Source organism: Phragmites australis, chromosome 2 (assembly GCF_958298935.1).
Source record: "Phragmites australis chromosome 2, lpPhrAust1.1, whole genome shotgun sequence".
Taxonomy (NCBI): Eukaryota; Viridiplantae; Streptophyta; class Magnoliopsida; order Poales; family Poaceae; genus Phragmites; species Phragmites australis.
In genome coordinates, this window is record NC_084922.1 from 50,642,489 (window position 1) to 50,669,625 (window position 27,137).

General features: G+C 48.8%; 2 protein-coding genes and 1 pseudogene across 2 annotated transcripts; all 3 read left to right on the top strand.

The window, feature by feature from the left end:
• Positions 1-1,972: 1,972 nt before the first annotated feature.
• Positions 1,973-3,117, top strand: LOC133908326 (AT-hook motif nuclear-localized protein 18-like). The gene is given in 3 exon segments (XM_062350314.1): positions 1,973-2,112; positions 2,225-2,297; positions 2,299-3,117. Coding segments are annotated over 3 exon segments (1,032 nt in total).
• A 4,241-nt stretch (positions 3,118-7,358) lies between these two features.
• LOC133909618 (probable NADPH:quinone oxidoreductase 2) lies at positions 7,359-8,485 on the top strand. The gene is made up of 3 exons (XM_062352128.1): positions 7,359-7,522; positions 7,623-7,814; positions 7,913-8,485. The coding sequence occupies exons 1-3, from the start codon at positions 7,432-7,434 to the stop codon at positions 8,230-8,232; spliced, it is 603 nt and encodes a 200-aa protein (XP_062208112.1). The 5' UTR covers positions 7,359-7,431; the 3' UTR covers positions 8,233-8,485.
• Positions 8,486-10,830: 2,345 nt separating this feature from the next.
• On the top strand, positions 10,831-12,259 carry LOC133910246 (probable NADPH:quinone oxidoreductase 2; annotated as a pseudogene).
• Positions 12,260-27,137: the final 14,878 nt, after the last annotated feature.

Here is a 27,137-nt window from a genome sequence, read left to right on the forward strand (position 1 = left end):
ATGTTTACTTCACTAAAAAAAATTAACTCATACACTTTTGCAACAACTTAAATAAAGAAATATTGACAAAATGATATCGAACTGAAATTAAGGATAGAATGAATCAGTTCATAATGCTGTTTAGATAACTATTTGTACAACTAGAATTTTTCGCCGAATAAATATGCAGTATTTTTCAAATTGCCATATGCAAAAATTATATTAGAAAAAACAAGTATACTGATCGGCCAAAAAAAAAAAACAATTCCTATATCGCTCATTCACCAAGTGAGATGAAATTGCTCACTGAACGGGTGAGAACTTTCTCTCTCCGGTTATTTAATACACTGAGCGTCAAGACTTAGAAGTTCTCGCCCGTTCAACGGAAGACGGTAGCCTACACATGTAATTTTTTTTAAATATACATATATTCTTCAATATATATATATATATATATATATATATATATATATATATATATATATATATATATATTCCAGAACCAAGACAAAAATAGAAAAGGAAAGCTCTTCGTATTGGTCTCTAACCGAACTTACGGCTCCTCTAGAAAAAGGCTTGAGAATTGCAGCCCACGCGGGCGTCCTGGTCGTGGTGGGGGTTATGAGACCTACGACTCCAGCAAGAGCCATACCGCAATCCCCACTCTAGAGTCTAGACCTGCTTATGCTTATACAGTCATACATGAATCCAGATGCCGCTGGCAGCTTCTGTAGTTTCTGTTTCTCTCATGCTGATGACTCCTTTTCTAGAGGATTACTGATGGCATACTTAACGCTTAATAACAAAGGTATGATCAGATTCTACAAAATCCACAAGAAATGTTCCTAACTTGTTGTCGGTGAGACCTGAATAAACCTGCAGTAACAAAGGCCTAGCCAACGATTAGTTCGTGCCTCGTGCTGATCATGTATATTTTTGTTCATGAGTTTTACTGTCATATTATATATTGTGCTGCTAGATCAACGCTGGCAACAGGATAGGGATCCCTTAGCGAATAGGATAAGTAGGCTATTTAACAGTTAATCCCGAATAAAAACTCTTAACCCAGAACTACAGCTCGAGGAACGCGGCAGGACGTACTCACTGATACTGGTAAGCAGAAGTCCTACAGTACAGTACTGTCCTCTCTGAAGAAACGGAGCACGCGAGATACCCAGCCAGCCTAGAGATGGAGAAAACTCAAGAGTTGCCTCAGCCTTTTCAGTTCTGTTCTTTCTCGGAGCAGCTCAATGTTTCTGCCATTAAAGCTAAGCTTTCACTGCCTTTTGACCCTGCAGTTGCCACTTGCCACCAACGGGTGGGCGCCTTGGGTGCGACTGTGGGTCGAAGCTAAGTGGACTGCGCGCGCGCAGAGAGATAGCATCCAGCGGGCAGGGGACACATGCATTCTAGGTGCAGACCCATGGCCGCGCGTGGAAACCGCCTTCTGCTGCCCAAGAAATGTCACCCGTCTGCTGTTGCATCCATGGCATTAGATTCGATTTGATTCCTTCTAGACAAAGCAGTGTTCGTATGGCCAAGAGGCTAGGCGCAATTGTTAAATTGCATCATCATCTCCATTTACAATCTCGCTCTGTGTTTTGAGTGCGTGATGCAAATATAGCATTTCGTATTACCTTTCTTTCCGAAGCACTAATCAAAACGCATCGGTTCAAGTTCAGAGAAATGCAGTCAATCTGCAGCGCATCTCCAGCGTCTAGCTAGGCCGCAACGGCTGGAGAAAAGCGGAACCCATTTTCGGGGAGAAACCGCGGCAATGCCGGATTGCCGGACGAGCTATGATTTGCTCAGGGACCAGTTTTCACCATAGCACCGATCACACAGCTGAACACGCCTTTAACTGCATTTGACCACACCAATTCTGGAGTCGCCTCGCCAACAGTTACGTTGCTAAGCCTGCATGCGACCTGCATGTTGCACCTGAGCTGGGCAATTAGCCGCAGCGTGTCTCACCTGATTTGACGTGATACCGATGGCGAAAAGCGGCAGAGTTGCAGAGCCCGCCAAGCCCAACGCAGCGATTGGACGTCTCGGTACGTCTCCGATGTGCGCCGAGAGTCGTGAGCAGGGAAAAAGCGACGGCGCAGATCACCGATCGCCCGCGACCGTTCAGTTGCGTCGTCTTCTTCCCTCTGCAATAAATAGTAGTATCATCTTTCGATTGCCCTCACATATTTTAAGCTCACTTGCTACTGGAGTACACTAGTAGAGCCAGGAGCTGAAGCTATTTTACTATTCATACTACTGTAGTAGCCACAAGTGTGGTTCGTATATAGAGTAAGCTTGTGCTGCGCTGTCCTTGCTTCGATGGCCGACCAGGGGGCGTCCCGAGCGGAGGTGATTGAGCCGGCGCCAGCACCGACGTTGCCGGCGCCGCCGGTGACCGTGAGGAAGCCGCGGGGGCGGCCGCTAGGGTCGAAGAACAAGCCCAAGCCGCCGGTCGTGGTGACGCGGGAGAGCGAGGCCGCGATGCGCCCGGTCGTGCTGGAGCTCGCCGAGGGCTGCGACGTGGTCACCGCGGTGGCCGCGTTCGCACGCCGCCGCCGCGTCGGCGTCTCCGTGCTCTGCGGCCGCGGCGCGGTCGCCGCCGTCACCCTGCGGCTGTCGACCTCGCCCGCGACCGCGTCCACGGTGACGCTGCACGGGCGGTTCGAGGTCCTGTCCCTGTCTGGAACTGTGCTGCCGTCCGCGGCCGCCGAGGGGGCCGTGCCACCGCCGTTCTCGGTGTCGCTGGCTGGGGCGGGCGGGCAGGTGATCGGCGGGGCGCTCGCCGGGGGGATGACAGCGGTGGACGGGATGGTGGTGGTGGCCGCCACGTTCGGGAGCGCCGAGGTGCACCGGCTGCCCGCTGCTGACGCAGAGTCTGAGGGCGGCGACGGACGCGGTGGTCGTGAGGAGGGAAGGCGTTCGCATCCACAGCAGCAGCAGCAGCAGCGGACGGTGGTGGCCACGAGCGCCGGAGACGCGCGACTGGTTGGCTACGGAGGGGCCGTGGGGCTGGGCGGTGCTGGGAGCGACGGTCACGTGGGCCACCACCCGCAGCAGCCTGAGATGGTTTTCTGGGCCCAGCCTTCATCCATTCGCGGACCGGTCCACCCTAATTCGACTCATTTCTAGCTATGCATGGCATTGGTATGAGCGTTTTAACGTTCTTTGGAAGACTCGTAAATTTCTATTAGACTGTTCATTTGTGTTATGTTAAGCGAGAGAACTAATGCATGGATGAACATAAGGTGAGAGGAATGGACGGACAAGGGCATGTGGACGCGAATCCCCTTTGCATGCCCCGTCGGATCGTATTACGTTACGTAGATGGCTCTGGCGCTCTGCCTAGCATGTTGTGTGAGGTTCAGTGGTTGGTGTACTGGGCTACTGCATTGGTTGCTGGCTTCGTGAAAGCTCTTGGTTTCTACCAGCTGCACTATTATGGTCCATGGATGCGCTTGCATTGCATATTTAATTTGCTTCACATGCCAACTAGTTCATTAGACCACTTCACATGCCAACGTGTACTCTATCGATCGTTCATAGAAGCAGGGGAGAACTTCTTGATCGATGCAGTGGAAATGATTTTGTTCATTCCTCGGCTGGGCAGACAGGATAATTTCTTCAGTTAAAAACATACTACTTGAATCGATCGATCGACATTTCCACTGTTCGAATGACAGCTCTCATCTCCATTCTATACTTGTTGTCGATGGCACTGTGCTATGATCGTTACACACATGAGCTATGGTGTTTCGTAGGTCTGATGACACGGCCGGGGTCCAGCTTTATGCTGTATGCAAGCTAGCTGCTACTCCAATGCCTAAATTCCTAATAGAGGAGTAGCTAGCTGCGAAGCACGACGATAATAAAGGAGAGAAGATACTGAATTGTATTTTCCTCGGGAAGGCGCGAAATTGTGCAGTTCCCGATGCATCCCATGCAAGGCGTAAAGCTGGAGACTGGAGTGGTGCTCCAAGGGCAAGGAGCAGCCTGCTCTCCTTGTTTGCATGCAAACTCCACGGCTCGGTGTACGTATGTAGTAGATACACGCCATTGCCATTGCCACTGCCATTGCCTGTTGCCATGTATACGATTCATTCCACAATGTAGTACGTGTGCGAAGTGTGCTTAACTGCACAAATTCCAGCATGATTGAGGGGGCAAGCTCGAGCAGAAGCTCAAAGCGCATGTGGAAACGTGAAGAGCTAGTGTTCATGCATGTTGATGTTCACATTGACTAGCTAGCACGGTCGGTCTCACACTCTCAGCGATGGCGGGACGCGCTGCAAGTGTTTCGCCTGGCGGCCGCAGATGAGCGCACCATCTTAGTGCTTCCCTCGCGAGTTCGTCAGCTTTATGCTGCGGCAAGAGCCCCCTGGCTAGCCAAAGGTAGCGAGCTCGTACGGATGATAAAAAGGAAGGGAACACATCCACCACGCATGCTTGCACGGTTAGTTGCATTGGGCGTCGCAGACCGGCCTCAGAAAGAGAGAGTCCAGGTCATGCAGCGACATGCATGACAGCACGAGAGAGAGAGAGAGAGAGAGAGAGAGAGAGAGAGAGAGAGAGTCCAGGTCATCGGGATGGACCAGGGCTTCCTCGTGTTTGGGCTGGTACTTGCCTGGCATTTGGGCTGGTACCTGGGTCATTTTTCGGCCTCTAGGCCCATAAGCCCCGTTCTCTTCCATCTCCGAAAGGATCGACTTCTTCTATAAACTCCCTTACTGGCTAGTTGACACTTGAGCCAAAATCCAAGGACAAGGCAGGTGATCAATAAGATTTTTCTTTCTTTAAATGGGGGCACTTCTTCGCTGGCGCCTAAAAATTGGAAAGATCTCAGTCGACAGCATTTTGACAGTTGGATGAGACTCCAACGCACCCAAATCGCTGTACTAATCATCTTCTTTTCTGGCTCAACTCACGTTCTTCGTTAGCACCTCTGGCTTGACTCCCCTGCACCGCCTCACCTCCTTTTCCGGCGACGGGAACAACCAAATCCGCCGTCACGTTGTCAGTTTCGCTACTCCGCTCTATCCTTACTGTAGCGAAAATAAACTAATTAGATTATAATTATGATTTTAATGATTAATAATAATATAATTATTATAATTAAGATATTTATTAAGAATATATGTTAGTAGATCTCATGGATACAATACATTAAGAAATCATCATAACCGGGACAAAGTTTGATTGAATTAGAGAACACCGAGAGGTACGTCGGTACCTTAGAGTCTTGGTGACTCGTCGGCATCTTGGGTTTTGGTGGCTCAAGTTTGTTGACCCTCTGATTTAGTGTGGAGTGGCAGCAAGACACGTGTATAGGGATGCAGATACACTTGTTTTGGTGGCTCAAGCTCTGAAGTGATCACGGTGGCAAGTGACTGTGAGAGAGGCTAGTGGTGAGACCTTGTCCTGGTGTCTTGGTAACTCATCGTGCTTGAGATCTTATCTTGGTGACTTGATAGCTCAAGAGCAATGATCAGAAGAGTCGTGCCGACTGGGAGTATATCCTTTGTGGAGCTCCAACGTGTACTAGGGGTAGTATTCATGCTATCGATACCACGGGATAAAAAAATTTTGTACCAAATTTGTCTCTCTAACTTATTTATGTTTCTGTATTTACATGCTTGTAATTTACCTGGCTAGAATAGATTGCAATCCTCTTAAGCGATAGAGTAGACACACTAGATAAACCTAGAGCACATTTAGATAAAAATTAAGATAGATTTATCTTGTGAAGTTTTTGGAGCCATTTTAGTTTATGTTTCCAAGTGTCCTAATTCATCCACTCTTATGACGTCACTGTTCCTCACACCTACTCACTGACATTCTTCAGCCACCGTGGTTGGCAGCACCGTTGCCACATTGCTGCCCTGCCTACCACTCGTCGTCAACACTAGGCCGGTCTGCCTTTATGGCCTTCCCTCTAAGTCCGGCACCCACTAAAACCGTAAATTCTTGAAACCTAACGCTCCCAGAACACTTCCTCGTTGGCGAGCTACTGCAATGGTCATCGACAGAAATCACTACCGTTTTCATTCAACTAAGCCTAATACTTTCCATTTTTTTTACTAGCAAGATGGCCCCACTAATAGTGTGGCTAGCCTTACTGCAATATTTTATCATGATAGCATTTGATTAAAAATTAGTCTCTTTAGCTTTTTTATGAGGTTAGTGACATTTAGTTACAAAACACATAAAATTTAAAGAAGAGATAAAAAAATATGTTAGTGAAACAGAAAATTATTTATGCTCTAAACTTGTACATGAATCGTATACATATATTGGTTCGATTCGTATATATTTTGATCAACTCTTAAAATCGTACGTTAATTGTAGGCAGTCCAACCAAAATCAGAAAAGGTTTGCCTTGCCAGCGTGTTGTGCCTTGTCTGCTGACTGCTTGATGTGATGATATTAAGTTACACGGTGCTTCTTAATCTATTATCTTAGTAAGAATTTTGAACTATTTTCATTGTTTTTTATTCTAAATTTTAGCTATTGATTCATTGTATTTTACACGGACGCTTTATTTAGGTATTTGATTTTTCTAATACTATATTTGATATATATGGATCTTTTTTTTTCTATTATAACCCTAATTTCAATTATTATTTATTTTATTTTATTTGGAATCTTTATTTAGATATTTTGCTTTTCAATCCATATGAAAATCGAATTACTAATTTTTCATATCTTTTAATTCCGAATTTTTCTATATATTAATTATATTTGATAATGACTCTTTGGTTATATCTAGATCTTAGAAGTTCATAACAATGATTGGTGTGAATTTTTTTCTTTAAATTAATATGGTAATTTCGTGATCTTGAAAGCGAAACGTGGTGGCTCTTTTTAACCCTTAAATATTAAGATAATATATACGGTACGGTGCTACTCAAAAGACAGCCTTTTTCCATTAAAAAGCAGGAGGAACAAGCTTGACTACTTCTTTTGTTGAACCAAAATCTAATTGTCTAACCAAGGTCAAAAGATAGGTGTTTGGTCATCAGAAACATACTACACGCCGAGTACGTACCCATATAGGCTTGAGTCTCGCAATCTGATGTAAGTTGCACAGACGAAGAATTTTCAGATATATTCCGTGGCAGCTACGCTGAGCAACTCTTTCAAGATGAAAAACGTGACAATAATAGGATCGATGGAAGCCGTGACCAGCAGTGCAGTACGTTGAATTACCAAGGGCGTGTTCCTCGGCAGCTACACGGAAGCTTCAAGTTCCGATCGCACTCGAAGCTAACATCAACCGCCAACATACACACGCCATAGCTTCCGTGAGTATCAGGTCCATCATCTAGTCAAAGTAGACGGCATCAATGTGTTAGCACTACTACATATACCAAGGGCATACATGCGTACTCCAAACTGTACGTTAGCCAGGAAGGACAGAGTGACAGACACCCAAAGAAACTCGATCACATGGAGGCGCCGACGAAGGCCGTTCTGAGGGTGGCGGCGATCTCCGGCTCGCTCCGTCGGGCCTCGGCCAACACAGGGCTCATCCGTGCAGGTAAGTTCCACTCGATCGCTCCGAGATACGGTCTTGTCTGAATTATATTTAGCGTCTGTTGTGTGGCTGCTGAGTACCGTGTGCGTGTGCGTTTGTGAAGCCGCGGAGATTTGCAAGGAGTCCATCCCCGGGATGCAGATCGACCACGTCGACATCTCGGAGCTGCCGCTGCTCAACACCGACCTCGAGGTCGACGGCGGGTTCCCGCCGGCCGTCGAGGCTTTCCGCAACAAGGTCCGCGGGGCCGACTGCTTCCTCTTCGCCTCACCGGAGTATAACTACTCCATTTCAGGTATCCATCACCTCTCCTGTGAGGCTGTGACTATGGCACAGCTGCAGAATTCTGAACTACAAGTATATGCGTATCATCTCTCGCTACTTCCCTTGCAGGCCCTCTGAAGAACGCTCTGGACTGGGGATCACGGCCGCCCAACTGCTGGGGCGACAGAGCAGCAGCCATCCTCAGTGCATCGGGCGGGTCCGGTGGCAGCCGGTCGCAGTACCACATCCGGCAGGTCGGGGTTTTCCTGGACATCCATTTCATCAACAAGCCAGAGGTTTTCACCAAAGCGCATCAACCCCCGAAAAAGTTCGACGGCGATGGCAACCTGATCGATCCGGAGACCAAAGAGCAGCTCAGGAAGATGCTCCTGTCGCTGCAAGCTTTCGCCTTGAGGCTCCAGGGGAAATCTGAATACTCTGAGGTCTGAGCAGGGAAATTGATGGCTCCATCTCTCGGGTTGAATGGCAGTCGTAAGATCTGAAAACTTTTGATTCGGCCGAGTGCCGACAAGAGGGTTTCCTGGAGTCCTGCACGCAGCCCATCTGCCTGGCGTTTGCGCTGACTGTGCCGTTGTAATGAAGTGAAAGTTATCCTTATATGTTTGGTATCTGCATCAACTTTCGGCCTGTAGGCCCATAAGCCCACTTCTCTTCCATGTTCGCTCTCTGAAAGGAGCTTCAGTTACGTGACTCCCTCGTTTTTTTAAAAGTACACACAGGACGCAAGCTACACTCACGTAAGTGAGTCTTCTTACACATGTAAATAAGATTAAAGATATGACCTCATATAATATAGACATGTTTTGACCCTAAAGTTAATCCTTCCGCTTAACCGCTTAAATATATAAGGTCAGACAGGTGATCAATAAGATATACTCTTCTGTTAATATTAGTCAAAAGACAGTTTTTTTTAATTCGAAGCAGAAGGAACAAGCCCGTCTTCTTTTGTTGAAGCCAAATCTAATCGTCTAACAAAGTTCAAAAGACAGGGGTTTGCTCATAAAACAAACGACACGTCCGATTATCCCAGTACCACACATAGTCTTGAGTCTTGCTATTTGATGTAAATTCCACAAACGTAGAATTTTCCGAATTATTTCTGTGTCAGGTACGCTAAGCAACTCATTTCAACAAGAAAAAGAAATGACAATAAAAGGACCGAGCCATGGCCAGCAGGGTAATGCAGCAAAAAGAATAGAGAGTAGGAGATTTCGATGACCAATGCCGTGTTCCTCGGCACCCACATGGAAGATTCCGACCGTGTTCAAATCTAATGGCAACCGCCAAGAACATCCACGCCGCCATAGTTTCCGTAAGCATCAGGCTTCCGTTTTCATCGTCTGGTCAAACAAGACGACATCAAATTCCTATTCGGTTTGTCTAGTATTTCACTACATGTACGGTCTTCATCATTTGAGAAATTAAGTTAAATTATATCTTAATTTATTTATGATGAGTGATTGATAAGAGTGTTTATGTATTGAAATTGTGTTTACGCCTAACCAAAGTTAGAGAGAAAATTGTGTTGGAGTTTTATCTTTGATTTTTAAAAAATTGTACACACTGTAAGTTTCGGTGCTGAGGTTTTCTGCATGTCGGAACATTTCTTGCAGAGAAGAAATTTTTAGGAAAAAAATGGAACTTTGAACACCAGAAGTTCCGGTGATGACGTCGGACCATTTCTTGCAGAGAAATTTTTTTCGAAGGGTTCTGTGATGTACTGAACACCAGAAGTTTTGGTGTTGACACCGGAAGTTCCGGTGAGTACTCAGAAGTTACACCAGATATTTCAATAAAGAGCCCAAACAACAGAGTAGGTTGTACACTGGAACATCTTGTGTTTACAATTTCTGCGGGTTGTGTTGACAACTGAAAATTCTTGAGTTAGATTAATTGAAGATGGTTTGGAGACATATGTTTGCATGTCTTATAATGTGTAGATGATGAATACAACTTAACGATCAATGGCGGGATCGAGGCTAAGCGGGATGCTTGGTGTTAGACAATCAAGGAGATTGGACGAAGTAAAGGATGATCTTAGCAGTACACGTGGAGGTCAAGCAAAGCATGAAATATAGATGAAATCGACGTATTGACGAAGTCAAACGAAAAGGATACCGATACAAGTGACAAGGTGACCCGAGGGATCGAGAGCATGAGAGACTTGCCAGCTGTAAAGATCGCAAGACAGGATCCACGTAGCATCATCATGAAGCTTGCATTGAGGTGAAACTAAGTCATGAAGTTGTCACGACTGCTCGATGAACAGAGCGAAAAATAGAATAAAATATCCTAATGGTAGGTAGGAGGCTATTGTAAGTAAGAGGTATTTTAGAAATAAAAAAATTTGTCATCCAGAGAAGCTTCAAATACCTATAAAAGGGGGGTTAGAGCGGTTGTGAGAGGGTGAGCTAACCATTAGAAATTTATGTGGTTGAGTTTTTGGAGAGTGAGGGAGGGGAGCATAGCTTTTGTAATATGTGAATTTTTTTTAGAAAAATACTTTATAATATGTCTAAAATAGGGCTGATCTTTTGAAGAAATCTAGTGCATGTTTACTCTGATGCTTGTATTCATCTTCTTCTAATTTTTTTTCTATCTAAAATAGGGCTGATCTTTTGAAGAAATCTAGTGCATGTTTACTCTGATGCTTGTATTCATCTTCTTCTAATTTTTTTTCTATCTAAAATAGCGCTGATCTTTTGAAGAAATCAAGTGCATGTTTACTCTGATGCTCGTGTTCATCTCCTTCTAATTTTTTTCTATTGGTTTTGCTACTTTGTTACGAGCTTTTCCTTTTTCAATGAGATTTTTGTTTCAGTTTTTAGGTTGAAATTTCCCCCCGTATGAAGTTATTCTTCTTATTGCTAGAAATATAAAATTCACATACAAATATACTAGTGGGTCTTGAATTCTCTTGTCTCTAGATCATCAACTTGAAGAATTTCTTCTTTCGGTGTTTCTCTCTTTGGATTGAAGTGTTTCTTTTTATCAAATTATGATCTTTTATGGTGAGGATTTATAGATTGAGTTTTATTGGAACCTAGAGTTCACATATAAACATAAGAGCTATGATTTTCTTTGCGTTCTTGATTGTAACTTGTTTCTTTATAGTTTTTGTTTCCGCTATAAATTTTGAAGTGCGTTAAGTGATAAAGGAGAATACCATCCTATTAAAAAATTTTAGTAAGATACTTATCCGCTATCTCGTAATCGTTATTTTCGATCCTACAACCTCGAGCTGTAAGATTGCCAAATATGAGGACACCCGACTCAGCCCCTAACACATGGAAGACTCACGGCACAGGCGCCGGCGAAGACCGTCCTGATGGTGGCGGCGATCTCCGGCTCACTCCGCACTTCCGCAGGGCCTCGGCCAGCACCGGCCTCATCCGCGCTGGTAAGCCCCACTCGAACACAGGAACACTCCTGCCTCTGGTCTTATCTTAATTTAGCTTCAGTGTTGTTTGTTGTGTGACTGCTGACTACCGACCCGTGTGCGTTGTGCCGTGTGCGTTTGTGAAGCCGTGGAGATTTGCAGGGACTCCATCCCGGGGATGCGGATCGACCACGTCGACATCTCGGAGCTGCCGCTGCTCAACACCGACCTAGAGGTCGACGGCGTGTTCCCGCCGACTGTCGAGGCGTTCCGCGAGAACGTACGCAGGGCCGACTGCTTCCTTTGCGCCTTGCCCGAGTACAATTACTCCATCTCAGGTACTCGGAAACTCTCCTGTGACTATGGCACAACATTTTTGTATAAAGAAAGCACAATTTTCGGTCTCTATTCCAACACGACGTCAAGACTATGGCACAACTGCATGCGGAATTCTGAATTCTGTAATTAACTTCTTGCAGGCCCTCTGAAGAACGCTCTGGACTGGGGATCACGGCCGCCCAACTGCTGGGGCGACAGAGCAGCAGCCATCCTCAGTGCATCGGGCGGGTCCGGTGGCAGCCGATCGCAGTACCACATCCGGCAGGTCGGGGTTTGCCAGGACATCCATTTCATCAACAAACCTGAGGTGTTCACCAAAGCACATCAGCCCCCGAAAAAGTTTGACGCGGATGGCAGACCAAAGAGCAGCTCAGGAAGATACTCCTGTCACTGCAAGCTTTCGCCCCGCGGCTCCAGGGGAAATCTCCAAACTCTGGACAGGGGAATCGATGGCTCCATGATTTCTTGAGATGAACGGCACCCATTACTACTGGTGTCGCTCTGCCCACGAGATTTACCAGTGATTACAAGTTATAGACCCGTTATAAAATTTGCCTTGAACAAAATTGCAGCGATTTGTTCCGGCAGCATTGCTTGCGCTCCAGCCGCATGGGTACTAACTTATGTTTCAATCGGCGAGAGGACCCTGAGGATCGGACTGTGGTCCATTCATTACGAATGTACGTGCATGCATGTGTGTAGTTCAACTATTTATGTTGGGCTTATTTCGTTTCTGTTGCTGTACTATGCTACTTCTCATAGGATTGCAGTACATATACGTGATCCTAGCCAAGTTTGGGTCTCCATGTGTGCCAGTACAATACAGCTGCGAACAGTGCAACAATCTCAAGCCATACGATGTTATGTGGCGATTAGTCTCTACTCAGATTGCTTTCTCGGTTGCTTAGGCTACGCCTATCTCGTACCAATCGCAATGTTTGTGTAATGCATAGCTCTCCACGTTTCCGTAATCTTTATCATGAGATTGCACTTGATTGCTCATATTGGAGATCCCCCGAAAGGACACGCAGGAACGGACCTAGAAAAATTTTATCAAGCAAGGGGGCCAAAGAGCAAGAACTAAACGATATAGGGGGCTAAATAATCTTTTTTATCTTCTTTGCATGCACAATCGAAGTGTTCTTTAAGGCATCAAAGTGCTTAATGGTGAAGCTACTCATATATACTCGTTTCTTCTTTGCATGCACAATCCTCCACAAAATGAAACGGCCACATCTGAGTCGATTCCTGAGAAAAAAGTTAAAATATATTTTGGTTTATATGTGACGAGTGATTGATAAGATTGTTGTGTTAGTTTGTTGAGTTTTGGATTACTTGAGCTTGCTTTAAGCATTTTGATTATAGCCTAACTGAAGTTAGAGTTGAAGAAATGTATTTGCTTGTTTCATGGTGTGCAGGTGACAAACTCAACTTCATGGTCAACGACAGGTGATCGGGGCTAAGCGGGTACTTAGTGCTGGATGATCAAGGAGGCCGAATGGAGTCAAGGGTATTCCTAGTTGTACACGTGGAGGTCATACAAAGCATGAAACAAATGATGAAGACGGCGTGTTGACAAAGTCAAGCGAAATGGATGCCGATGCAAGTGGCAAGACGGCCCAAGTAATCATGAGCAGGAAAAACTTGCCGGCGGTCAGGATCGCAAAACAGAGTACATATGCCGACATCAGAACGCTTGCTTAAGGTGTAAGCAAGTGACGAGTTATGTTTTAAGAAGCGTACAGAGGGTTTCACAGCTGGGCCTCAAAACTGTGCGATGATTGGAGGAGTATGAGACACCATCTTGAAGCTTGCATCGAGACGAAGCTAAATCAAAAAGGCGTCACGGCCGTTCGATGAAAGGAGCAAGAAACAGACCAAAATACCCTTGGTGGTAAATAGGAGTGTACTACAAGAGAGATATATGTTGGTAATAAGCTAGTAAACTTAGTGGTCAAGTTTCCTAGGCTTATAAATAGAGGAGTAGGACTATGAAAAGTTTGAACCAGCTATTTGAGCCATTTGTGTCACCCATTTAAGAGCCTGGTGTTAGGGTTTTAGATGAGAGAAAGAGGAATACTTGGCCTATGTAATAGTTGAGAGATTTTTAGAGAAAAATTCTTATAATCCGTCCAAAATAGGACTGATCTTTTTGAGTAATGAAGTGCAATATTGTCGGAGGATGAACTCCTGTCGCAGGAATCCCGAGAGACCCCTTTTTAAAGATTCGGCCGGGGAGATGATCCTGAACGAGCTCGTCGGGGAAATAAATGGAAACGGAAATAAATGCAACAGCCGGTGGTGGGGGATGATCGACCTAGTGCAAAAAGAAATAAATGCACCGGGGTTTAGACAGGTTCGGGCCGCACGGGGGCGTAATACCCTACTCCTGTGTGGATGCAATATCCTTCCTTGAAGGGAATCCTTCAAGGATGTGTCTGGTTACAAGGGTGTATCATCTAACAGAGAGCTTGAGGCTCCCTTATTCTAGCTCTACTCGAGCTTGCTTGTGGTGTTCTTTGAGGTTTCTTGTGAGGATTCTGAGTCTTTTGGGCGTGTCTTCGAGAGTTCTTCGAGAGTGTAGGGTTGGTCCCTTCCTGTGTTATCCATCCCTTCCTTTTATACACACGCCGACCTCGACTTACTCCAAATGGGAAAGAGGGGGTGTGAGTTCCAAGACGCCACGGAGAAAGGCGTCATCATTCCGTCCGGGCGAAGTGACAGGGGCGGTGGAAAAATGCGGCGCGCATCCGACCACCCGCCACTGTGGACGTCTTGGCGCCGTTGAGAGGGCCCACTGGGCGGCCACAGAGGCGCCCGGCGCGCCCACCCTGTCTTGTTCTTCTGCCAGGGCAGGGTGGCAGGCGGAACGCTTTGATCCTGGCAACGTTATCCCGAGATACCCCGGATGATACGGGACAGGACCCGTGCAATTAATGGACCCACGCCCCCCTGCCAAAGCATGGCAGGGACTGACACTGCGGCGTGGGCAGTTGGGAATGTCAGGATGTCAGGCCGCGCATGCCCATTAAATGCAGCTTCGGACCTTTGACTGGCTGACACCTCGCCGACGGGTCCTTCCGGGTCGTCGGGGCGTCGGGTGATCTTGCGCGAACCTTCGGGGAACCGAGTGCTCGGGGGCTGCCATGTGCAGCCCCGAGCACTCTCTCCCGAGCACTCCTGTAGAACCTTCGGGGAACCGAGTCCTCGGGGGCTGCCACGTGCAGCCCCGAGCACTCTCTTCCGAGTACTCCTGTAGATCCTTCGGGGAACCGAGTGCTCGGGGGCTGCCACATGCAGCCCCGAGCACTCTCTCCCGAGCCCTTCTGTAGATCCTTCGGGGAACCGAGTGCTCGGGGGCTGCCACGTGCAGCCCCAAGCACTCTCTCCCGAGTACTTGAGTAGATCCTTCCGGGAACCGAGTGCTCGGGGGCTGCCACGTGCAACCCCGAGCACTCTCTCCCGAGTACTTGAGTAGATCCTTCAGGGAACCGAGTGCTCGGGGGCTGCCACGTGCAGCCCCGAGCACTCTCTCCCGAGCACTTGGCTGTTTGGCCCATCGGGGGACTATGGTACTCGGGGGCGAGCGGGCACCTTCCCGAGCACTTTCTTCCCGGTACTTGGACTCTGTGGGTCATCGGGGAACTGGGGTGCTCGGGGACCAGAGGCTGTCGCCCCGAGCACCTTCTCCCGGAACTTAGATTTTCCTCATCCTGCAGGGGGGACCTCGCGGGATGGTGGCACGTGGCGGACGGCTGGCCTGGTCTCGGGACTCAGGGACCCCCGGTTCCTGATACACCGACAGTAGCCCCCGGGCCCATTGGCAGGTGATGGCACGAAGACTGCGGATGGGCCCTTCGTCGCGGTCGAGGCCGAGGCTGGCGTGGACGCCACATGGCAGGCTTTCGAGAGGTGGCCTTTTTAGACTCGGGCCTCGGGTATGACCCAGCGGGGAGACGAGTAGACGCGTGTCCACACAACTCCCGAAGGGTAGGACGACCGTACGGGCGGCACGCGTGGCCGCCGCACAGATCGAGGAAAATACGCTTGGCAGCTGCTGACGCCGTACGATCGGCGGGAGATTTGCCTGGCGGTTGCGTCGATCGAGGGGGCGCTTCGCCGAGTGAACCGTTGGGCGGCAACATTTGAACTTTGAGATATAAAAGGGGGAGGGGATCTTTAGGGCAAGCCTTATTTAGGTCGGTGTAGTCCACGCACATGCGGAGCTTGCCGTTGGCCTTCGGGACGATGACTGGGTTTGCCAGCCAGTCGGGGTGGAGGACTTCTCAGATAAATCCGGCGTCGAGGAGCTTGCTGACCTACTCGCGGATAAACTCCTGTCGCTCAGGCGCCTGCCGCCGGACCTTCTGCTTCACCGGGCGGGCGTCTGGACGCACCGCCAAGTGATGCTCGATCACCTCCCTAGGGATCCCGGGCATGTCGGACGGTTGCCAGGCAAACACGTCTGCGTTAGCCCAGAGAAAGGCGACGAGCGCGCTTTCCTATTTGCTGCCCAGGTCACCACCGATCCGGACGACCTGGGTAGCGCCTTCGCCCACCACGACCTCCTTCGTCGGAACAGAGGCGTCGGCGGTGAGTCGGGGTTTGGATGAAGAGGGTCCCGGGCCCCCTGTAGAGCCTTCGACCTTGGCCTGCGCTGAAACCAAAGCCATGTATGACTGCTCAGCGCAGGAGACGGCGCCGCCGGAGTCGGCGATCACGGAGATGGGGCCCGCGGGGCCCGGCATCTTAACCATGAGATATGCGTAGTGCACAGCCATCATGAACTTGGCGAGCGCCGGACGTCCGAGGATGGCGTTGTAGGGGAGAGGGAGCTCCGCGACGTCGAAGAGGACGCACTCCATGCGGAAGTTGTCCCGACTCCCGAAAGTCACGGGCAACTCGACCTGCCCGAGGGGCAGGGAGTGCCCGGGGGTCACTCCGCAGAAGGGGAGCGACGGCCTTAGGCGCATGGAGGACACCTGCAGCTTCTCAAAAGCCTCCATGGAGAGGATGTTGAGGCCTGCACCACCATCGATCAGCACTCTGCCGACCTTAACATTGCAGACAGTGGGGGACACCATCAGGGGTAGTCGCCCCACGGCTGCAGTACTCGCGGGGTGATCGGCCATGCTGAATGTGGTCGGAGCGTCCGACCACCTCAGGGGCCTAGTGGCCTCCTCGCTCGGGGTTGCCGAGCACACCTCGCGTCGCATGACCTTAATGCCACGGCGCGAGGAAGGCGTGTAGGCGCCTCCGTCGATGAAGGCGACGGCATGCTCGGGCTCCTGGAAACCGAGCTCGGCGTTGTCGGGGGCGACCTCAGCATAGCCTCCCCCGCGGGACTCGTCGCGCTCCCTCTGGCGCTGCTCGACGAGTCCTTTGACCGTACGACACTCCGTGAGGTCGTGCGATCTGGTCTGGTGTATGGGGCACCATTTGCCTGGCTCGGGCCCCGCGGGAGCGGGGACCCTCGCTGGGGCAGGAGCCCGGCCGGGGGCCGAGACTCTTGCGGGAGCCGGTGCCCTAGCTGGTGCCGGGGCCCCTGCGGCGCGGGGGCCCGAGGAGGGGCCCTGGCAGGGGCCCTTGCGGGTGCGGGCCGTCTGTCGGCGCCCGCCCGGCGCTCTTGCCGGCGGTCGGGCTCTTGAGCCGGCCTATGGGCGGGGCCCTAGGCCGGCTCGACGGGAGCGGCCTCGCGCTTCCTTCTCTTCTTCTTTTCCCGCTTGTCGGAGCGGGAAGAACTTGGCTGGTCGACGGCGGGGCGGGGAGCATGCCACGCCATGGCCTCCGCAGCCTTGGCGCACTTATCGGCCAGTGCGAAGAGCTCCGCAGTGGTCTCGATCTCGTGCGTACCTAGCTTTTCGAGCATCCGCTCGTCGCGGACGCCCTGCCGGAAAGCGACGATAACAGCGTGAGGGGCCACCCGCGGGATGGTGTTGCGGACCTGGCTGAAACGCTGTATAAAGCGCCGCAGCGTCTCCCCCTCCTGTTGCATGACGGCGTGGAGGTCGCACTCCAAGTCGGGGCGCGTGAATGTGCCCTAAAAGTTGTCCATAAACTGGTGGCAGAGGTCATCCCAGGAGCTACTAGACCCTGGGGGTAAGTTCATAAGCCAGGAGCGGGCAGAACCCCTCAAGGCAACATGAAAATAATTTGCCATCACCTTCTCGCTGCCTCCGGCTGCTTGAACGGCCGTTGTGTAAATCTGGAGGAACTCGACGGGGTCGATGGACCCGTCGTACTTCTCCGGCAGCTCGGGGCGGAACTTGGAGGGCCACTTGACCCAACGGAGCTCAGCGGCAAAGGCACGGCAACCGGTGCCGTACCCCGCGACGCGAGCGGGTGTCCTTGGTGGTGAATGCCAGCAAGCCGGGGATTCCCGGTGATCGTGGGCCGGGAAAGAGGAAGCCTGGTCCTCTGCCTCGGCCTCCTGCCGGGTTTCCCGCTGGCGCTCTAGAGTGACACGAGCGTCCTCGTGGCCCCTCCGCTCGTTAAGACGCAAGCGAAGGTCCCGGGCTTCGGACACGGCCAGGGGGACGGCACTCCGCCTGGAGGCCCCCCGGCCCGTGCGGACGTTGCCCGTTGAGGAGCCAGTTCTGGTAGCGCCACGCTGGGTGGTGGTGCGACGACTCCCGGCCAATACCTGGCAACGAGCAGTGCCGACCAAGGCGATGACATCTTGGATCCACCGGCCTTCCGGAGTGTTTGGCGTGGCCTGGACGGGTGGGTGCCTAAGGATAGCATGCGCTGCAGCAGCGCGCTCCCCGGGCTGGCCTCGCTGAACGCGAGTCTGCGCCGAAGCGGCACCCGACGCTGTCCAGAGGCGGACCTGGCGGCCGGGGTCTCGACCTCCTGCTGGGGGTCGGAAAGTGCATCAACGGCGGTGGCGGCGGCCCTGCTGGGTCCAGCGTCTTGGTCCCCTTGGGAGGGAAAAACCACGCGCGTGGATAGTGGCTGTTGTTGGAAAGCAGCAACGACTGGGGCCTCTTGGACGTCGGGCAGCGCTCCGTCACTGGAAGTGGAGCTGGAACGCTGGAGACGGTGCCCACCGGCCATCTTTTCCTGTGGAAGAGAGCAAACAAACAAATTCAGGGATATTCCCCCCTACCTGGCGCGCCAGCTGTCGGAGGATGAACTCCTGTCGCAGGGATCCCGAGAGACCCTTTTTTAAAGATTCGGCCGGGGGGATGATCCTGAACGAGCTCGTCGGGGAAATAAATGGAAACGGAAATCAATGCAACAGCCGGTGGTGGGGGATGATCGACCTAGTGCAAAAAGAAATAAATGCACCGGGGTTTAGACAGGTTCGGGCCGCACGGGGGCGTAATACCCTACTCCTGTGTGGATGCAATATCCTTCCTTGAAGGGAATCCTTCAAGGATGTGTCTGGTTACAAGGGTGTATCATCTAACAGAGAGCTTGAGGCTCCCTTGTTCTAGCTCTACTCGAGCTTGCTTGTGGTGTTCTTTGAGGTTTCTTGTGAGGATTCTGAGTCTTTCGGGCGTGTCTTCGAGAGTTCTTCGAGAGTGTAGGGTTGGTCCCTTCCTGTGTTATCCATCCCTTCCTTTTATACACATGCCGACCTCGACTTACTCCAAATGGGAAAGAGGGGGCGCGAGTTCCAAGACGCCACGGAGAAAGGCGTCATCATTCCGTCCGGACGAAGTGACAGGGGCGGTGGAAAAACGCGGCGCGCATCCGACCACCCGCCACTGTGGACATCCTGGCGCCATTGAGAGGGCCCACCGGGCGGCCACAGAGGCGCCCGGCGCGCCCACCCTGTCTTGTTCTTCTGCCAGGGTAGGGTGGTAGGCGGAACGCTTTGATCCTGGCAACGTTATTCCGAGATACCCCGGATGATACGGGACGGGACCCGTGCAATTAATGGACCCACGCCCCCCTGCCAAAGCATGACAGGGACTGACACTGCGGCGTGGGCAGTTGAGAATGTCAGGATGTCAGGCCGCGCATGCCCATTAAATGCAGCTTCAGACCTTTGACTGGCTGACACCTCGCCGATGGGTCCTTCCGGGTCGTCGGTTCGTCGGGTGATCTTGCGCGAACCTTCGGGGAACCGAGTGCTCGGGGGCTGCCACGTGCAGCCCCGAGCACTCTCTCCCGAGCACTCCTGTAGAACCTTCGGGGAACCGAGTCCTCGGGGGTTGCCACGTGCAGCCCCGAGCACTCTCTCCCGAGTACTCCTGTAGATCCTTCGGGGAACCGAGTGCTCGGGGGCTGCCACGTGCAGCCCCGAGCACTCTCTCCCGAGCCCTTCTGTAGATCCTTCGGGGAACCGAGTGCTCGGGGGCTGCCACGTGCAGCCCCGAGCACTCTCTCCCGAGTACTTGAGTAGATCCTTCGGGGAACCGAGTGCTCGGGGGCTACCACGTGCAGCCTCGAGCACTCTCTCCCGAGTACTTGAGTAGATCCTTCAGGGAACCGAGTGCTCGGGGGCTGCCACGTGCAGCCCCGAGCACTCTCTCCCGAGCACTTGGCTGTTTGGCCCATCGGGGGACTATGGTACTCGGGGGCGAGCGGGCACCTTCCTGAGCACTTTCTTCCCGGTACTTGAACTCTGCGGGTCATCGGGGAACTGGGGTGCTCGGGGACCAGAGGCTGTGGCCCCGAGCACCTTCTCCTGGAACTTAGATTTTCCTCATCCTGCAGGGGGGACCTCGCGGGATGGTGGCACGTGGCGGACGGCCGGCCTGGTCTCGGGACTCAGGGACCCCCGGTTCCTGATACACCGACAGTATGGGAAATAGTTGATTCCAACTATGTAGTCCCTGCTGCTCACACGACTCAGGTTCAAATTGAACGGTATGAGGCCAACAACAAGATCAGAAATATTTTGTTCACAAGTCTAAGTCGGAATGAGTTTGACAAGGTCCAACACCCACGTACTGTCCGGAAGATCTGGACTACTCTGAGTGTCTTTTATGAAGAACTAATCAGATTATAAGGCTAGACGTCAAAGCAAATATAACAAAGAATATCAAATATTTGTGCAAGGGTCATGTGAATCTTTGGATACTATACTTGCTCATTTTGATGGAATTGTGAGCAACCTTAGATCCACTGGTGTTTTGCCCTACTCTGATCATGAGAGGGCGATCAAGCTTCTCTATGCTCTCGATTGTAGTATATGAGAAGTGAAGATCTTGAGCATTGAAGAGTCACCAAGTTACGACATGTTAACTTGTAATGAACTCTTCAACAAGCTCAAGTCCACTAAGATAGCCAAGGCGGCTCGAATAAGCCTCAAAAACCCCTTATGTCAGACATGACGTTAGTTTTCAGATCTAATGGTGGCAATCAGGCTGGAGCTAGCTATTCTTGTGCTAACACTTCATCGAGTGATTTTGCTTTGTCTTCCTTGATTTCTATCATAGAGGAGCAGGTGGATGCACTGGATAATGAGGACCTTGCTCTCATTGTAAAGAACTTTCAGTTTCTATCATCAGCTTTTACAACAACATAAGAGACTGGAGGAGAGGGGCTCCCGTGCTTGTTTTTAGTGTGGTGATACCACTCACTTTAAGGCGGATTGCCCCAAGCTCAAGAAGATGGAGGACCACAACTATGACTCCGATAAGTACAGGAAGAAGAATATGAAGCTCTTCTTCAAGAAGAACCGTGATAAGATGACCAAGAAGGCGTCTAAGGCAGCTTCTAGTGCGTTCGTGACAGTTTTCAGGGACATCGACACATCTTCAAGTAAGGAGGAGAGCTCGGAGGAGGAGGAACCGTAAGTGGAGAACAAGAAAAAGGCTATGGACTTCACCGGCCTGTGCTTCATGGTGGACGACAATAATGACAGCGACCCCGATCTTGATCCCTCCAATGTATTACCTTTCTATGACCAACTTTCCATCCAAGTCGATAGCTTAAATAATGCTCTTGTTAGCCGAGATATGTTACTTAAGAAAGTTGTGCGTGAGTTGAAAAAGCTTAGGTCTAAGTATGAGTCTTTTTTTCTGAGCTTAAGTTGCTTAGGTCTAGGTCCAAGATTGAGGATGAGGATTATGAAAGTTGCTTGGTTGTCATGAGTGAGCTTGCTAATCTTGAAACTGTACATGCTCAAGTTGCTAGTCAGCTTGAGACTACAGAGAAGAAGCTCCTTGAGGAGGAGTCTAGACCTACCCTCGTAGGCGCTTGTAAAAATTACCCTTTGCTCTGAAAAGATGATGATGTGAAAGACAAACATATAAAGAAGCTATAATCTAGATTGGAGAGTGCTGAGAGTTCTATGGATGTGCAGCCAAGGTGTCCCACTTGCATGATTTTTAAGGACAAGTTCAGCTGGGTTAGGGGGTGAGAGGAACAATGATGTACTAAGATGGGGATCAATTAGGATACTTAGAAACCTAAACCAGAATGACTAAAAAACTTCACAAGATAAACATATCTCAATTTCTATCTAATTGCATTCTAGGTTTATCTAGTATGTCTACTCTACCATTCAAAATAATTACAACCTACTCTAGTAAGGTAAATTGCAAGTATGTAAATACGAAGATGTAAATAAGGTAGATAGATAAACTCAGCACAAGGGATTTTTATCATGTGGTATCGATGACATGAATATCACTCTTAGTCCACATTGAAGCTCCACAAAGAATATGCTCCCGGTGGACACGACTCTTCCGGTCATGACTCTTCCGGTCACAACTCTTGAGCTACTAAGTCACCAAGATAAGATCTCAAGTACGATGAGCCACCAAGCCAAGGTCTCACCACTAGCATCTCTTCCGATCACTTATTGTCGTGATCACTTTGGAGCTTGAGGCACTAAAGCAAGGGTCAACAAGCTTGAGCCACCAAGGCATAAGATGTTGGTGAGTCACTAAGACTCCAAGGCGCCAAAGTACTATTCGGTACAAGCTAGGATCACTCATTGATCCCTTCTTCAAGATGCAGCACCTAGCTATAACTCACTCTAGGCCTATAAGCAATAAACACTCTATAATCTTGTGCTTAATTGACTTGGATAATCACTTTAAGCACTTTGGTGACTCAGATGTCATCTCAAGTATGTATAACCTTCCTCTAGACTCTAGCAGCATGCCACATCTTCAAATGACTGAGTGAAGGGTTATTTATAGCCTCAAACCCGTCAACTAGCCATTGTCTCAATTACTCAGAAAAGTTATTAACACCGGATGATCATGTGAGAACAGTAATACTAACACCGTATCATCCGGTGAGTACAACCTCAAAAACTAGCTGTTGGACTTTCACTCAAAATCTTTGTGAACACAGGACACTCAGGTGTGCATTCAAATCCATCATCGGATCTTCCGATGAGTTATCTTTAGCCATCCGAGTCTTCATAGCCCCTTTGTGTAAAATAATCCGGTGCATTCATCCGGTGTTCATTCTATTCACACCAGATCATCCGGTGAGTTAAACATTCTCTTCTTTTTCCTAGAAATACTCTAGTGCAATAATCTTGGTGATCACTGGACTATACGGTGAGTTGATCTTTATTCTTCAGCACTTGCAGTTGCCTCTGCAAGAAATGCTCTGGTGTTATACTCCGGTGTGCACAAACTAAGCATCGGACCATCCGGTAGGTTGATCTTTAGTCTTCTACACTTGCATTCTTCTCTGGTGTTATACTGTGCAGATTATCAGACTATCCAGTGAGGTCCTCACCATTCTCCACTTTAATCAGAAATACTCCAGTGAGTTCAACACACAAAGCACCAGACTATCCGGCAAGGCTATCAGTCTCTATGCACAATACTCCGGTGAGTGCAAACTCCTCTGCATCGGACCTTTCAGTGGGGTAAATCTTCCTGGGACTTCTCCAATTTAATCAAACTTTGTTCCGGCTACGGTGGCTTCTTGTTGTACTGCATTCATGAGACATACTTACATATATTCTTGATAAACATGTTAGTCACAATGACTATATTTTTATTAATCATCAAAATCATAATCATGATCTAATAGGATCATTTTCGCTACAGATGGTAAGTTGAAAAGCTCATGGCTGAGAATAAATACCTCATTTCTCTTGTAGAGAAGTGCTCAGAAGGCAAGGGCAAAATGGATTTAATCTTAGTCAAAAACTAAGATGTGTGATGATAAGGCTAGGTTAGCTTTGGGTTTGAGCTTTGAGAAAGTTGCTTACACCAGTTTTAGTAAAACTGTTTTCATGTCACCCACTACACTAGAGTCGGAGAAAACCAAGATTAATGTCTCGCAATTCATTCTAGAAAAGAACAAGCCTATACCTCAACCTACAAAGAAGAAACCCACACCCAAGAGAAATCCACAACCTAAGTGAGGGCACCTACGAGAGATCCTGGAGTGATCGTCAGTCGAGCTTCCGAGAGGCTTTACCATTGCACCTACTATCAGAGGAAAGGTCACGTGATTGGGTTTTTCTTTTGCCATAGGAGAGATGAGCGGCGTGAGTGGGAGTGGAGTACCCGGGACATGTATCGCCCCTCTATTGGTGTACATGAGTTTTTTCCCTGCTCCTATCTATGAGTCTCTAGCGCTTTTCAGTTTTTTTCTAGAGGCGTTGCTCGACATGGATTTTACCATGACTTATATGTTTTTGGTTCTTGTGTAAGACGTTTTGAGTCCCAGCGCTTTGGCGAACCACATTTTGCTCATTATGGTACTCGCTCCAAGCGTGTTGGCGTTGAGTTGCATGTACCTACTGTTTCTACTTCAGGACGGATGATCTAGTATTGAGCCATCCACCTTCTATTCTTCTTATATGTAGGTGGCAGGTGGAGGGCTGAAGAACACGTAACTCCTCAACTCTGATTGTTCATGTCACATGACTGAAAATTCATCATAGTTCTTCAGCCTCACCTCAATGAGCATCACGAGTATATCATATTAGGGGATGATCGGAAAGGTAGAGTGAAGGCTACAGGGATGTGAAAGATAAATAAGATTTCACTCTCAAAGATGTGGCTTTGGTTCACATACAGAGTAACAAATAAACCAAAATACCCTTAATAGTTGGTAAGAGTGTACTATAAGAGAGAGATATTTTGGTAATAAGATATAAAACTTTAGAAAAATTTGAATCAGCCACTTGAGCCCCTTGTGCCACCCATTTGAGAGCCTAGTGCTAGGGTTTTAGAGGAGAGGAAGATGTGTGCTTAGTCTATGTAATAATTGAAAGTTTTTAAGAGAAAAATTCTTGTAATCCGATTAAAATAGGGCTGACCCTTTTGAGTAACGAAGTTTATGTTTTTTCGTACGCTTGAATTCTCTTTTTTCTAGTCTCTCTATTGGTTCCATTGCAAGTTTTTCTTTTTCGGTTATGATTTTCTTGTTGATTTTTGTTTTTGCTTTTGAGATGCGATTTTTTAATCTTAGGAAGTTGTTTTTCTTATTGCTAAAGGCATAAACGTTCATATACTTATGTATTTGAGAGGGTCTTGAATCTATTTGCCTCTAGACCATCAACTTGGAGAGTTGTTTTTTTCGGTGACTGTCATTTTGCTTTGTTACTCATTCAAGTTTCAAGCTTTTGTGCATAAAGATATATAAAATAGTCTTGAATAGAGACTATGATTCATATTACATCCGTGGAGTCATATTAATTTGTAACTTTTTTTCTCGTTTTATCTTTCTAAAGTTTATGCTTCCGTTTATACATTTTTGAGGAACGTTAGGTGAATAATAAGTAAATCATCTATTTCACAAGAAATTTGTAAAACGTCTATTCACCTATCTAGTCTTGTATCTAGATCTTACAGTTTCACTCGCACTTCACATTATCTTTGAAGAGAACTTTATATTTTATTCTTATGCGATAAGATCTGCATACATGATATTACAAATGTATGATCTGCGAGTGAGCTATTTTTCCTGGGCTTAGGTGAACACGAACCCTAACCTCAGAGCTGATGTAATAATGGTAAGGAAAGTTTACTAAGAGTTTGATAAAGTTCAAGCAAAGGGGTAATCAAAACATGCGGATCCATACTGCGGGGAAAAAAGCTTCGAGCATAAATAACAGCGGATTATCTATACGACTGGATCAAACGTCCGTACGTGCAGAAGGCAGCAGCGTCGGACTGGCTCTAATTAAGAGCCACCTTTGCCGCCGTCCAATATCTTCGTGCCGGTTGCCTCCGACGACGTCCGGCTGCCAGTGGCCGGCGGCGGTTTCTTACCCTGCCCTTCCTGCCCTTTGCCAAACCCGCCAGCATCTCCCCGGCCGCCACGGGGTGTCTGGCTCCCCTCGAGCGACGTGGCGCCCTTGGCAGCTGCTGGCCCGTCGCCTTCGTCGACGTTGAAGTCGAGAGGAAGCGCGCGAGACGGCTGCCGCCGATGGCGCGACATGGCCGGCCGGCGCCTGACGTACGTCGGAACCTTCTTCTTGTACTAAGTAAACTACCTGCAAACTAGATTTGCCAACGTCGCAAGGTGCGATAGTAATCTAGCAAGCACTGCTATATCTACGAGCTAAGTTCTTTGCTGTGGAGTGCTCGTGAGGGAAGGGCTTGGCCTCTTTATAGACGAAAGAAGCCTCCTGCTCGGCAGGGCTAGTGGCTCCGTCCGGTTTGTTTACCGCGCCGTTTAGGCGAGTGCATGCCACATATATGCTTCATGGTGCAGAATATTTTGGAGGAGGAAATAAGCAGGGCGACTGATCGATCAGTGTACGTACAACAATTTTGTACCTGTACCATGGACTGGCACAGCAAGGGCATGGGTGTATATATATATATACATCTAAATTGTTGAGCAATTTATTTTTATTTGTAGTATTCTTAAAGTACAATGTCCTAAGCTCATACGATATTTACCTGATATTAACGGCTATGGCTAGCGGCCAACAATCTAAGTTACCTAGCTGCTCGATCATGATATGTGTCAAGTCGACCCACGACCTACCTACTCGACCGTTGGGTGCCAATGCGTGAGATGGACGGCGACGTACTGGGCGGTGGCAGCAGCGCGAGCACAGGTTGAGGGAGGGATGACGGCAGTGGCTGTGGCATGGGTGCAATCCAGAACCAGGAAAGCTCTAGCGGTGGCTATGGCGTAAGCAAGACCCAGGAGGCCAGGGCCGGCGGTGTTGGGTCAAGTGTGGGAGGGCACGGTCACGATGGCGTTGTCCATTCATACGTTGTTGTTATTATGAACAATTTTTACTTTATATTTTATCATAGTTTAATATTTAATTATTTATAATTATAAAAAAATTAGCTATATAATATAGTATGTACATCTAAATTTAAAATACTGGACCGAACATCTTGCAGTATGTTCCCTGGTGGGTAGGACCATCTTGTCGTACGCATGCATGATGATGCTCGGACAAACCTAAGGTTCAATCATTTAGGCGGCTTGCTGCAGCTTCCAACAGATCTGAGGTTAACCGGAATTAGTTTCTGAAAGTATACATCGGCTTTGGAATATGCCATCTGAACATGATGGATTTTGAAATCCGGTTCAAAATGTAGTCTCGAGACCGTGCGTGACAAGGAGTAGCAGAATTAACCAACTCTGCCTTGAATGGACTGTGGTGCAAACAAATGAGATCCAAGTTAGAAAAAGCTCGAAATCAACAAGTGCCTGCGGCCGTGAAATGTTGTACGCATGCACTTGCCTAGACTTGAATAATTGAAA

Bases quoted from the DNA above. Each gene is read 5' to 3' on its own strand.
- LOC133909618 (XM_062352128.1), top strand. From the start codon at position 7,432: ATGGAGGCGCCGACGAAGGCCGTTCTGAGGGTGGCGGCGATCTCCGGC. The intron at 7,523-7,622 runs GTAAGTTCCACT...GCGTTTGTGAAG, and splicing joins CACAGGGCTCATCCGTGCAG to CCGCGGAGATTTGCAAGGAG. The intron at 7,815-7,912 runs GTATCCATCACC...CTTCCCTTGCAG, and splicing joins GTATAACTACTCCATTTCAG to GCCCTCTGAAGAACGCTCTG.